This window comes from Vombatus ursinus, unplaced genomic scaffold (assembly GCF_900497805.2).
Source record: "Vombatus ursinus unplaced genomic scaffold, bare-nosed wombat genome assembly UNPS02006874.1, whole genome shotgun sequence".
NCBI classification, from domain to species: Eukaryota; Metazoa; Chordata; class Mammalia; order Diprotodontia; family Vombatidae; genus Vombatus; species Vombatus ursinus.
In genome coordinates, this window is record NW_020946652.1 from 8,908,889 (window position 1) to 8,923,248 (window position 14,360).

The 14,360-nt window shown below is 51.6% G+C and overlaps 1 protein-coding gene across 1 annotated transcript in view; it reads right to left on the reverse strand.

The window, feature by feature from the left end:
* Positions 1-5,843: 5,843 nt before the first annotated feature.
* XAF1 (XIAP associated factor 1) overlaps positions 5,844-14,360 on the reverse strand; it is an 11,051-nt gene continuing 2,534 nt past the window's right edge. The window contains exons 2-7 of the mRNA XM_027848722.1: positions 10,726-10,861; positions 9,944-10,000; positions 9,515-9,707; positions 8,628-8,698; positions 6,789-7,061; positions 5,844-6,061 (exon numbers count right to left, since the gene is read on the reverse strand). Coding sequence (XP_027704523.1) covers positions 6,017-6,061; positions 6,789-7,061; positions 8,628-8,698; positions 9,515-9,707; positions 9,944-10,000; positions 10,726-10,861 — 775 coding nt within the window. The 3' untranslated portion in view covers positions 5,844-6,016. The remainder of the gene's footprint in view (positions 6,062-6,788; positions 7,062-8,627; positions 8,699-9,514; positions 9,708-9,943; positions 10,001-10,725; positions 10,862-14,360) is intronic.

Sequence of the window (14,360 nt, forward strand, 5' to 3'; positions counted from 1 at the left end):
TGTCTGTCTGAGCACCTGTCTTTTTGCTTGTCTGTCTGAGCACCTGTTTACTTGTCTGCCTGAGCACCTGTCTGTCTGCTTGTCTGCCTGAGCACCTGTCTGTCCGCTCATCTGTCTGAGCATCTGTCTGTCTGCTTGTCTGTCTGAGCACCTGTCTGTTTGCTTGTCTGCCTGAGCACCTGTCTGCTTGCCTTTTTAAATAATTTCTGAAAGCATCTCCCTGAGCTCCTCAATTTTCTTCTCATTCTCAGCACAGAAGACCCTGCATGCCCATCTCTTTCTCCTTGCCCTTCTGTGCCCACCCAGCTAACAGACTCACTTTTTATCTGTCTCCCCACCACTCAGTCTGCCAGTTTATCTGCTTGCCAGGTTGCCTGCCTGTCATCCCATTTCTTGTTTGGTTCTGTATTATCTGTCCATCCATCTATCCTTCTGTCTGTATCTTCCTGCCTTCCTATCAGTCTGTTTGTCTGCCTCTTTTTCTATGTATCTGTCTATCTATCTACCTGCCTGCTCACAAGCATAGCTGCACCTGTCTGTCATCTATATAATCAGTCAGTCAATAAGCATTTATTAAGCACCTACTATGTGGTGGGTACTGCAGCGAATGCTAGCAATACAAAAAGAAGTAAAAGACTCCCCCCCCCCCCACCTTGAAGAAGTTCATGGGAGACAACTAGCAAACAAATGTGGGCAAACTCTAGACAAGAAAAAGAGGCGATAAAAGAAGGGAGGTTGGAGCATTGAGGGGCGTAAAGAAAGGTTTCCTTCCTGCAGAAGATGGGGGTGGAGATGGGGGGGGAGGGCACTTCAGGCACGAGGCGTAGCCAGAGGAAATGCCTGGAGTCTGGAGGTTAGGGTCTTGTTCAAGGGGCAGCTGGAAGGCCAGTGGCACTATACACACTGAGAGCAGCCCTTGCCTGCAATCTCCTTCCTGCCCTTCCCCTTATCCCCTGGGGCAGTTTCCCCTGGGCCTCCTTGGCTGCCTGCCTCTGCTCCCAGTTACAACCCCCTTCCCCCTCCCCCAATTCCCTTTTCTCAGATTCCCCCCAATCCAAGTCATACCCCAGCCTGCAAGGTCAAGCTCCAAGTCCCCCTCCCTCAGCCTGTGGAGGAATCTGAGGAAGCGGGCGAAACACTGTGCCCATCTCCCTTGGCCTGAGATTGTCCTCCAGAAGAGGCTGCCTCCCTTCTCCAAAACTGGGCCATTCAGATCCCTTCCACCTCTCGTTCTGTGATTCTATGACTGAGCCCCTCTTTGAGGGCAGGGACCCCACTCGGGAGTCTCCTCCAGAGATAGGCAGACAGACAGAGAGAGACAGAGAGAGACACACAGAGAGAGATACAGAGAGAGGAAGAGAGAGGAAAAGAGACTGGGTCAAAGGAGTCATCACTAAATTTGCCTGCAACCCTGCTTGGGGGAGAGGGCAAATTGGTGGGAAATCTAGATCTTGTTTTGTAAGGTTACAAATGAGGCACAGAATCCTAGCAGATGCTGAATGGACCTAAAAAATCTCGAGCTTCCTCTCCAAATCAAAGAGGAAGACAGCTAGTGTCTGAGGAAGGGAGGAGGAAGAGGAGAAGAGAAAAGGAAGGAGGAACAAGGGAAGAGGGAGAAGGAGGAGGAGAAAGGGGAAGAGCGGTGGAGATGGAGAATTACTCTCAGCTTGCTTCAAAAACCCCCGCAAGGAAAAGGTCCTCCCTAATTTCCTTTCTTCTAGTCTGAGAACTAACGGTTCCTAGTCAAACGCCAAGGTTGGGGAAGGCGGGATGGGGTGGAGCAGACTAGGAGAGCCTGAGTAGGCAAGGAGAACCAGGGCGAAGGTGGCGTTATTCAGTCGGTCCCAGAAGGAAAGGCGGGTGCCGGGACCCTCGTGGGGCGCTGGGTGTAGGAGCTGCGGGGCTAGGGCCAGGTTTTTAAAGGTCTAGTCTAGGGAATGGGCCGGGGAGGAGTCTTGCGGCTAAAGTGGAGCAGGGATCTTGCTGCAACGCTCAACGGAGCGGTGGCTGGGCCCCTGAACCACCCCATCCCATCCCCGTGGCCATGACCCTCGTCTGCCCCCATCCCATCCCTGGGGGCTGCCGCCACGCACCCGCTGCCCTCTGGGTCCGGCTGCAGCCACCGCCGCAGGCTGGAGCGCGCCCGCTCCCTCCCGTGCGAGGCCCTAGTCCGTCGGGGGCCTGTGCCGCCGCCCGTGCTTGGTCAAGTGCGCCCAGGGCTCCGTGGGCACGCAGGCAGCAGCTGGCCGGCAGGGAAGTCGCTCACGGCTAACTGGGGTGAAGGGGGCGCCTTTATGACGCTGCCAGGCCCGGGCGAGGAGGGGAGGCACTGCCCCTCTCCCGCCCAAGTCCCCGGCCTGTGGACGAGGGAAGGGATGACCGCTCCCAGCCCCTCTTCCAGCTCGGGAAGGCTGGAACCCCGCAGCTGTCCAGCTGTGTGACCCTGAGCAAAGCCTTGCGTCTTTCTGGGCTTCCTCACTTTGGGATCGTGGACTTGCTGGGCCGTCCCTAAGGGCCTCCCCCTTCTGACTGCTCGTGCACCTCCGCTTCTCGCCTTCATCCAGACCTCGAGGACCGGCGGGGGAGGCAGAGTTGCCTGCCTGGATGCTTCCAGAAGACAGACTTCTGCAGGAATTGGAACCACGGTGTTCATGGGAGTATTGTGACCTTGAGATAGCGCAAGACTCCTGGAAAACGTCTGGTTGTCAGAAGGTAAAGGGCTTGTCTGCCTCCTGCTTGCCAGGGTCTAGTTCGAGATCTTGTTCAGGGTCTTTGAAAGAGGATAAGAGGACAAGTAAGTCATACCTGTTTTACTGATGGGGAAACTGAGGCACAGAGATGCCTTGCTTAAAGGTAGTCAACCACCTGGGTCTACAATTCATTGTCCCTACCTCCAGGTCAGTGGAACTCTGCCCTATGCAGCCCCCAGATCCCAGGAGGCTCCTCCTTCCCAGCAGGAGGGTGAAACGTAACACACCCTTACCCCAACCACTTGCGTTGGACTGTCTGGCTGGGTGGTCATGCTTAATTGCTGGGGGTGTTTAAGGGACAGAAGAACGAAGTTCAAACACTTTCTAGAAAAGCTAAAACTCTCCCAAGCCAGCCAACACTGCTCCTTCCCCCTCAATCAGGAAGCCTCCAAGAAACACAGAGCACAGGAAGAGGGGCAGCACCAGCCCCCACCATGGGTGTGGGCAGAGGCTTCTCCAAGTCGGAGAACAGTCCGAGCAGGGTCCTGGAGGCCAGTGGCCGCCCACGGATTGTTCCAGGAGTCACACATTCCATCCTTGTTTAATGTAACTGAGAAGTTGGGTGTGTATTTCATTCTTTGGGATGAAATAAATCTGTTTCCTACAGGAGGCAAACTCACAGGGCTATGGTTCGAGAACCTTCTTGGAGCTTGGACTTCCATGAGTGGGGAGGGGAAGGAATGAGGATTCCCTCCCCTCCCCCAGAGTCATTTTAAGGACTAAGTCCTTTGGCCAGAACAAGTTGGTGCAAATTCAAATTCTTTCCCCTGGCTTTTCTTTCTTTTACACTTTTTTTTTTTTAGCATTCTCGTTTAAAGTTTTGAGTTCCAAATTCTGTCCCTCTCCTGCCCTGAGAGGGCAATATATATGTTATATATATGCAATTATGTAAAACATTTTCGTATTCGTCATTTTGTACAAGAAGGCTCCAATGAAAAAAAATGGAAGAAAGAAAGTGAAAAGCAGCCTGCTTCGGTCTGTCTTCAATCAATATCAGTTCTTTCTCTGCAGGCAGAGAGTCGGTTTCATCATGAGTCCTTTGGGATAGTCTTGGATCATTGTATTGCTGAGAAGAGCTGAGTCATTCATAGCTGATCGTGGCACAATGTTGCTGTTACTGTGTACAAGCGTTCTCCTGGTTCTGCTTGCTTCACTCAGCATCATCAGTTCATATAAGTCTTTCCAGGGTTTTCTGAAATCACCCTGCTTGTCATTTCTTATTCCATTACATTCACATATCACAACTCGTTCAGCCATTCCCCAATTGATGGGCATCCCCTTGGTTTTCAATTCTTAGCTACCACAAAAGAGTTGCTACAAATATTTTTTGTACAAATAGGTCCTTTGCCCTTTTTTTGGATGCCTTTGAGATACAGACTTAACAGTGGTATTGCTGGATCAAAGGGTATTGTGCATACCCTTTGACCAGCAATAACACTTCTAGGTCTGTATCCCAAAGAGGTCACACAAATGGGAAAAGGACTCATATGCACAAAAACATTTATAGCAGCTCTTTTTGTGGTGGCCAAAAATTGGAAATTGAGGGGATGCCCATAAGTTGGGGAATGGCTGAAGAAGTTGTGGCATGTGAATGTAATGGAATACTATTGTGCTGTAAAAAAATGATGAACAGGCAGAGTTAAAAAAAAAACCTGGAAAGTTCTTCTTAGCAATGTAAGGTCTAAGACAACTCCAAAGGACTCATGATGGAAAATGCCGTCCACATCTAGAAAAAGAACTATGGAGTCTGAATGCAGATGGAAGCATATTATTTCCTCTCTCTCTTTTTGTTTCTTCTTTCTCATGGTTTCTCCCATTGGTTCTAATTCTTCTTTACAACATGACTAATGTGAAAATAGGTTTAATATGAATGCATAAGTAGAACCTATATGAGATTGCATGCTGTCTTTGGGTGGGGGCAGAGGAAGGGAGAGATGGGGAGAAAATTTGGAAGTCAAAATCTTGTGGAAGTGAATGTTAAAAACTAAAAATAAATAAATTTATTTTTTTGTTTGTTTTTGGTGAGGCAATTGGGGTTAAGTGACTTGCCCAGGGTCCCACAGCTAGTACATCTCAAGTGTCTGAGACTGGATTTGAACTCAGATCCTTCTGAATCCAAGGCCAGAGCTCTATCCACTGTGGCACCTAATTGCCCCAATAAATTTATTTTTATAAAGGGTATGCATAGTTTTATAATCCTCTGGGCATAGTTCCAAATTGCTCTTCAGAATGGTTGGATCAGTTCACAACTCCACCCAAAGTTCATTAGTGTCCCAGTTTTTCTACATCCCCTCCAACACCTAACATTTTCCTGTTTTGTCATGTTAGCCAATCTGATAGGTGTGAGGTGGTACCTCAGAGCTGTTTTAATTTGCATTTCTCTGATCAATAATGATTTACAGCATTTTTTATATGACTATAGATAGCTTTGATTTCTTTGTCTGAAAGCTGCCTGTTCATATCCTTTGACCATTTATCAATTGGGGAATGAATTGTATTCTTATAAATTTGTAGAAAAAAGTGGTTGGGAATATTCCTTCTGCATATCATTCATCAGGGTGATAAGTATTGACAGCTGTAGGCTGTTGAAAAGGAACTGTGGGGAGTGGGAGATGTAATTAGGGGCAGAGACTCACGTGGGGAAATTAGATGCTCCGGATAGGCTGTAAACCCTGCATTACCCAGTCAATGGGGAAACTGGAGGGAACTGCAACTTGGGCCTAGGAATAAGAAGCCCTGCTCTCCCTTCTGTAAGGTGCGCCCACACATGAGACACCTGGCCTTGCTAGGCTGTTAATAAAAAGTTTTTTTTTCCTGGTTCACCAATAGATTTGTGGAACTTTTGTTGCTAACCAATGTGACTCAGTTCTCTACGTATTTGAGAAACAAGGCCTTTATCAGAGATACTTGTTGAGAAATTTTCCCCCCAGTTTTCTGCTTTCCTTATAATTTTGGTTGCCTTGGGTTGTGCAAAAACTTTTAATTTTACATAACTAAAATTATCTATTTTATATTTTGTAATGCTCTCTATATGTTTGGTCCTAGATTCTTCCCTTATCCATAAATCTGACAGACAAACTATTCCACACTCTATTAATTTGCTTATGGTATCACCCTTTATGTGTAAGGACTTTTCTCTTAAAAACAAAAGCCTAATGGATAATACACAGCAAAGCCCAGGCAGGCAGGCAGAAAGCAATGGGGATCTTCAGAGGACCTCCTCCTTCAGGTCAGGAATTTTCCAGATCCACCAGGAATGCTCTATTTCAGAATCTTCCATTGCTCTGAGAAGCCAAGCGTCGGCACTTCTCCTGAGGGAAGGGATGAAGACAGGTAGCTGACCCAGACAACCACAAGTGCAGTGACCATTCTAGGAGATCTCCACAAAGCGGGCAGTGCTTGCCCAAGGCCTGCCAGCCCATGGGGCGGTGGCCATATGGGGCTGCTGATGGCTTGAGCACTTCCCCTCTCATCCAATCTATTCCCTTCTGCGCATCAGGCTTCTTCCCTGTGGAAGAGGGAGTGGTCCAATGTCCTGCTTCTAACCTGTACCATCTTGGACAAGGTGTTTTACCTCTTAGCTGCCTCAGCTTCTTCTTCTGTAAAATGAGGGACTAGGTCTCTTTTGACTCTAAATCTAGGGTCCTACATCATCCTTCTAGTCCAGGCTGCCCTGTCCAGCCCAGCCCCCTAGCCCAGATGCTGTTGTCTGTCCCCTGTCCCCGCCCTGCAAACTCATACTATGCTCTGCCCCTTCACCTCTCCCTGTGCAAATGTCACCTCCTCCAGGAAACCTGGCTTTATGTCCGCAGGCTCTTGTGGGTCCTTGTGTAGCCTTGGGGGGGGGGGGGGCTTTGCTTCTGTGCTCAGCCCTTCCCTTTGTTCACTTAGGGCATTTAGGGGTATTTCCCTTTCCTGGCCTGTAAGCCCCTCCCTCCAAAAGGCCCACTGTGCCCTGGAGATGGGCTCTGCTGGGGAGAGGGTGTTCTGCCTGGGAGGCTGCTCTCTGGTGCCCTCCCCCAGAGCTTCAGGGCCTACCTCATGCTGCTTCAGCACAGGCAGAGGAAGCAGGATGTGGCAATGGGCGCAGCCTTCCAGAACATCGTACTCGTTTTCTTTCTGGCCCTGGGCAGGCCAGGAGCTCAGTGGCATTTTAAACGTGCGACTTTCTTTCTTTGGACGGACAACCTTCTCTCCCACAGGTGCCTCAGCTGGTTCTGGATCCCACGGGACAGGAGAAGGCTGTTCGGGCTTTTTTGGCAGGCAGGCATCAAAGGATTTCATCAGCCCCCTGAACCTGTGGCATTCATCCTGCAGTGGGCAGGAAGAAGCAGCTGCACACCGCCATAGTCCAACCAGACAACCTTCACAGGAATGGGTGGCTAGCCTGCCTGTCTGCCTGGCATAGGTAGACTGCCTCAGAGCCACCCCAGTAGTTTGGAAAGGAAGGGGCATCTATGAATGGGAGGAAGGAGGGATGGAGGGAGAGAGGGAAGGAGGAGGCACCAAAGACCACGCAGCCTGGCCCAGGCGGGGTGGGGGTAGGGGGGCGGGGGGGGCTACAGCTCCTTGTACTTGCTCTCCTCAGGGGCACCCTCCCCTAAGGGGCATCACTGGGGCCTCTTGGAGAGACCCTTTTGAGGAACTCTGTGAGCTTGAGACTTCATTTTCCAGTCTGGGAGACCTCACCCCTCTGGGCTTGTCTCGATCTCGGGAACCTCCTCCATCATCTCTGAAACTGGTCCAAGCCCCGCTCAGGACCCCGCCCTCCCAGCCCCCCTCATTTTCTGCCAGGCCGAAGCCCCTCTGGATTCCATCACTCCCTCCCTCCCAAGGCTTTAGCTCTTTTTTATATACTGCCTAACCTTTTGATTGAGAGCTTCTTAAGGGCAGGAACTGTTTTTTGCCTTTTTTTTTTGGTATCCTCAGGGCTTAGCACAGTGCCAGCCTGGCATGCAATAGGCGATGAATGAATATTTATTGACTGATTTGAGATCACATAGCTTTGCTAGACTTGGACCCAAGAACCCAGCCTCCCACAGGCACAGCCCCAGCCAAAGGAGGAGGAAGAGGAGGAGGAGGAAGGTCTAGTCTGCCTCCCCTCCCCCACCCTAGGCTTAAGCTTCCCTGAGGCAGGGCTGTTCCCCTTGACCTGCTTGTCTCAAGAACCTGACCCAGCCCCCTTCACTAGGCTGACATCCTGGCTAGAAAGGAAGCTGGGAGCCCCAAGAATTGGCCACACGGTCCAACCTGGACCCTGAGGCTCTTAGAGGCTGAGCGTGAAGTCAGGACAGTGATTTTCTACCACTGTATCAGAAACCAGGGTTCATGGGCCTGATGGCAGGACCAGAACAACCCTGAGCACCTCCACTGCCTAGATGCCAGGCCCAGCCACAACACCAGAGCAGCTCTGAGCAGAACCATTGCAGAGAGCATTTATGTAACACTTCAGGTTTACAAAACACTTTATAAAGCTCTCATTTGTTCCTTACAACTTTATATAGGCGCTATTATTATCACCATTTTATAGATAAGAAAACTGAGGCAGATTGCCTAGGGTCATACAACTAGTGAGTATCAAGGCAAGATCTGAATTCAGATCTTCCTGTCTTCACACTACTACCAGCGACTGAACCCCACGACATTCTAGAACATCCCCCATATCTCACCACTAGGACTATCACTGAATGCTGTTGAATTCCCTGACTGCCTCCACTTCATCCCAGTCACCAGAGCATGTGGGAGCACCCCCACCCCAGCTGCCAGAGCATGTGGGAGCACCCCCACCCAACTGTCAGAGCATGTGGGAGCACCCCCACCCAACTGCCAGAGCATGTGGGAGCACCCCCCTGCCTCCACCCTGCCCCAGCCACTCACCCAATGCTGGGAAAACTTTGCTTCTGGATTGTCTTCTGGGCACTTTGGGCAGCTAACTTTCTTTCTGGGAGCTTTGGAAAACAATCCCAACAATGACACAATCATGTCTCTTTCCAGTTCTCTTTGGCTGCTACTGTAACAGCAAAACTGTACCCCAACTCTCTGCAGCAGGGTCACCAGATCTTAGAGACTGAGCTCCCCCCCCACCCCTACCACTCCCTAGTACTGCTGACAAGTCCAGACCAGCATTAAGCTGAGCCTGCCTCGGTGGGGCCAGAGGGCAGCACCTGTCCCCTGCCTCCCAGACATCTTTCTGCAACCACGGCTGGGCCAAAGGCTGGGCCAAAGGAGCGAGGAGTACCCTTCTCTTGGGTGGGCCAGTCCAACCAGTCTGAGAATCTGTCAGACTCCCACCACTGGTCTTTTGAGTGCAGGCATGATGGAGCAAATGGAAAGAGAACACCATGTCTCTAACTCAGAACCAGCACAGACTCTACAATGAGCTGTTTGGGGTGCCCAGTGGGGCTTGCCGGAGCAATGCCAAGACCGCCAGTCAGTGAGGTGATAGGAGCCTGGCAAAAGCAGAAGTCAGGGCTGGCCCTGACACGAGGAGTGAGTGAAGAAGGGGCAAGGCTGGTGCTCCCCCAAACATGCTCTGTGACCTTGGGCACTCACCCTTTGGGAAGGAGCACACAGAGTCCTAGACTTTCAGAACACGGGGTAGGAGGCAGGGGGAATGGATGAGGTTGCAGAGTACATCTAGGGTACTACCCCCATTTTACAAATTGGGAAACTGAGACCCAGAGCTAGGGTTCACTAAATGAGAGGAGCCCCAGGCAGGAAAGTTGTCGTGGCTCCTCCAAAACCCTTGCCCTGGGGCCACTCACCTTTCCTGGACTTTTTAGACTTGTCCATGCAGTGGGCTTCCTGGCTGGCCGGCTGTGCAGGGAGGACAGGCTGCTGACGGGTGAGGGAGGGCGCTGTCTGGCTGCCACAGCTGGTCTCATGCTCTTCCAGGTGGCTGAGTGGCACTGCCAGTTCACAGAATTCACAAGGGATGAGGCGCTCAGGACACTCAGCCTAAGCGGAAGGAAGAAATGCCCGGCCAGCTCTCCTCTCCATCCCCCCCAGGAGGCAAAGGCTTCAGCCAAGCCTCGGGGCTGCCATCAGCCTTGACAACGTCCCCCAGGGCTGTGCATCCGGCTGTCATCTAGTGCCTGGGAGACCCAGCTGCTGGTCCAGTGGCGGAGCAGGCTGAGCAGACTCGGAAATTCTCCCCGCCTCCCCACCTCATCCCCCCAGGATAGAGTTCTAACCTCATGAGCTTCTAGCAGATGTTTCTGCATGCTTTGTAGACACAGACTGCACTGGACCTAAGGGCAGGAAGAGAGATTGAGGTCAGTGAGCAGGGGAACCTCAGAGGCAGGGACTCAGGTGGGCCAAGCTGAGACGGGCTCAGCTGGAGAAGGGGTAAGGAGGGCTGGGTTTCTTCTGGAAGAGAAGGTACGGTAAGGAGCATTTGGCTCCATTTGGCAAATGAGGAAACTGAGGCATCACATGCCTTGCTCCCAGCCCCTGGAGGAGTCAATCTACTCAGTGCTGGATCTCCTGTCCTGGGGGCATAGCTGGCTTGATTGGTGGTTGAATGCAAACTTGGCTCTCCCACTCTGTCTTGCCAACCCCAGGTTGGATAAGGCTGCCTAGCCTGTCCAGCTATTCCTAGGGCCATCTTGCTACTAGCTCTTAACTATGGGCATTCAGTTCCCCAGTCCCTGCCTCTTGCTCTAGGTATAGAGAGCAAACTGGTATCATTATTTCATTCTGGCATGTCACCTGACTTCTGGTTACTCCCACCTCAGCAGCCCTGAGACCCCAAACAAGGACACCCTTCCCTGGCCCCTTCCTTGCCTCTGTGTGCCATCCCCTTCCAGAGTACTCCTGGAGGGACCTGCTGTCACAGTCCCTGGCTCATACACGCCTAGCTCTTCATCTAAGCTTTCATTCATTCATTCATGAGAGAGTGATGTGGCGTAGAGCACCTATTAGGTTCTAGGGCTTCTAGGCACCAGGCCGGGGATCCTAGGATTCATCTCCCCACCTGCTTGTGTCCATTCTCTTGGTGGTCCTTTAACTCTTCTTTCAGGATGACCTCCTTGCATTCTGGACAGATGGCTCGAAACCTCAGACAGTGGGCCTCATGGAGGAAGAAGTAGGCCGAGGGCACCTTCTTTTCACTAAGTGAGAGAAATTTGGGTTGGCTTCATGTACTCCAACATGAGCCAGGGACAGGCTGGGCTGAGAGCCTGGTCTGTGATGGGAGCTTAATGAGAGGCCTGGCATTCCCTGCACGTACAGAACCAGGGCTGCCCTTTGGAGTTGACAAGCCTCTGGCTGGCACATCTTCCAGCCCCATCTGGCCCAGACCGCATTCCAGACGTGACTTCTTCTCCCTTGCCACCCTGCTGGCTCCTCTCCCAGGAGTGATGATGCTGGCACCAACCCTCCCCTGCCACCACTCTGATGTGGAGGGGCCTTACCACACTCCTCCCCAATCCCTCAGCTCCTGGGCCTCCAGGGTCCTCTTTACTTTAGCTTCCATCAACAGCTACACCTGAGACTCCCCACTCATGACTATGACTCTTGGAAATCCCCCATGACTGGACCCTCCTATGTCTCCTCTAGAAGCTGCTTCCCCTCCCCTGAGATCTGCAGCTCTCTCCATTTGGAGGTCATGTCCCATCCCACTTCCATAGCCATCTCCCCAATTCCCCTTTTGGTCCCTGATTCCCAGCCCCCTCGAACGTTCACTGTCTGCCACGCCCAACCCAACCTGGACTGCCTTTTTTGTCTCTTCTCCCAGGTTCTTGTGTTGAAACTTGTATCTTGTTAAGGTCGGCATGACCACCCTCAGTTAGCACAGTAAGTATGAATGCAGCCCAGTGGGTGTAAGGGAATGATCACCCAGAAATAGGAACTCAGAGTGTAGGAGAGAAGCAAGAATCTACTCAGCAAGACTGCTTCCTGAATTAAGGCCCATGCAGATCTTTGTTAAATGAGGAGAAAGCAACCAGGTCCCTGGTGATGTGAATGACGCATCCCTATGGTGGCCTGGATAACTGTGAGATGACATTGATATGCCGATTGAGGGAACCCTAAGGTCGTAGAGACCCCAAACCCTGCCCCTTGAGTCCTCCTCCAATGGCTAGGGGTCTGTGCTGCCTGAGCACTCCCACCTCTGATCCATAGTGTGCTCTGCCCCCCCCATCTCTTTCACGTGCTGTCTGCCCTCCACGCCATCATTCCCATGCCTTCTGCTTCTATACTCTGTGCCTTATTAAAACATTGTACATCATTCCCACTGGCCCATGTGATCTTTCCCATGAGTATCCAAAGAACCAGGCTTGTTCACCCTGATCCAACTGGAGGGAACCCCAGGGAGGATCTTTATTTGTCAGGAGTCACACCTACCGGTGGGTGAGCCTGGTGCCCTGACCCCACTGGGGAAGTCAAGGGCTGCCAAAGGATTCTCGTGCCCCGTGGGAGAGGGTCCTTCTCTGACCACTGCCAAGGGCGACCGGAGGAAGCCAGGGAGGTTGGCTGGGCATCATGGGGGAGGTGTGCCCCACAAGGGGGAGAGCAAGCCTTCCCTTCTCTGAATCCTCAAGCTCATCCTATCCCTTCTGAAAGTCAAGAATCTCTGCTGGTGCCCTGTCACCTCTTCCCTGCACCCCAGAATCTGTCTTTTCCCATCTTCCCATCTTCCCCAGGCTTACAGGAGCAGACTTCCTTTTTTACCAGAGGCCCCCCAGTCTTCATTCCATCCCTCTCCCTGGCTCCTTCCTGTATTTTCCTACAAACGTGCTCGGGGTCCCCAAGGAGGTGTCCACAGAATGATGTTCTTCTGGTCGGTGGGGATAGAGTCCGGGGCTCCATCATCCACTCCCTCGAAGCCTAGCTTCTACCCCTTCTCCCTCAGTCCCCCAGTGCTTTCCAGAATCAAACCAAGTCTGCCACTGCTCCCCTCCCATTGGGCTCCAACTCAAAGCACCTTTCCCCTGGATGTGTTCTCTTCTAGGATTTTGAAAACAATGCAGTGTCTTTCTCTCCTAAACCTTCCCTTTCACCTGGGCCCAGGCTCAGTCCCTCAAGTCCATTCCTCTTTCTCTTGAGCCCTCCCCACCCAATTACCTCTCCAGTCCTGCTGATTCTTTCTCCTCAGTCTGTCTTCACCCACCCCTTGCACATCACTCATCACCTTTAGGCAAATGACTGACAGATGGGTCCTGGGTGTCCAAAAGTCTTAGGGCAGCTTGAAAATTGAAGAACCTAAAACCGTACTGAGACGTCTGATGTTCCTATCCCGACCTAACCTTTCTCCTGAGGGCTCTGAGCCTCCCAGCATCAGCTGCAGATATCACCCTGCCAAAGTCCATCCATACTCTACCCTTCCCCTTAGGTATCAAATCAGCCGCCATATCTTTCCTGTGCACACACACACGGAGCTACTGATTGACCCCCCCCCCCCCAGTTCAGGCTCTTGTGACCTCTCATTGAAATCCCTGGGACCTCTGCCACTTCCAGTCTCTCTGATGTCTGTCTGCCTTCCACATTGCTGCTGCCAAAACTGTCTTCCCCGAGTGTAGATCTGACTAGGTCACGCCCTCCTCCATCAGCCCCAGTGGCGCCCTAGTCCCTTCGGGGTCACGCACAAGTATCGATCCAGCTATGCCTCCTGCCATGCATGCCCTCCCTCATCCCCTTGACTTGAAGATGTCCTGAGTCCCCAGCCTCCCCAGCACCTGCTCAGGCACTCCTGAAGCTAGTCTCAGTTAGTATTTCTCTGCTTGGTATGCATTTCTATTATTTATACTGTATGTCCTCATCCACATCCTCGTTGTCTCCCTCCTAAATGGAAGCCCCTTGAAGCACAAGGGTTGTCTGTACCAGCGCCCCCAGTACTGAGCATCGGGCCAGGCACTTCATACTTGTCAAAACAACTCGAAAAGACTTGGGAACTCTGATCAACACAATGACCCCCCTACAGCTCCAGAGGACTCAGGACGAAGCACACTGCCCTCCATGGGGATGAGGGATGAGGGACTCAGAGGGCAGAACGAGCAGATTTCTTTGCACAGGGCCAATCAAATACTTTGTTTTGCTTGGTTAAACATGTTTGTAATGGGGATTTTGTCTTTCTTGCTTTCAGGGGGGAGGGGAAATGGGAGGAAAGAGACTACAGATCTGAAAATAGAATAAACTCAAATTTAAATGAATAAATGTGTTGCTTGCTCAACTCCAGCCCCTATCAGAGCCCTAACTGTCACCCACAGCCTAACTCAGCTTTGTTCCAGTCTGGCCCCTGGCCCCTCACAAGCTCCAAATTTCATTTTCTCTGTCAGGATGCCTCCTCAAACCTCTCTGCTTCCCTTCTCTCCTCTTGGTCTTACTTCACTCAAGCAATATGTGTCTACTAAGTACCTAAAAGGTGTCAGGCACTGGGGAGAGTCACACCTGGGAGAGTGGTTCTAGCAAAGCTCAGACTTACCACCTGGTGAGACAGACAAGCTCAGTCACTGAGGACCCTGGAAACTGAGGATTCTGGCCTCACTTCCCAGGGTCAGAACAGGAGAGTAGCTTTCTACTATGGGAGGAGGAGGAGGAGGAGGAGGAGGAGGAGGAGAAGAAGGAAGAAGAAGAAGAAGAAGAAGAAGAAGAAGAAGAAGAAGAAGAAGA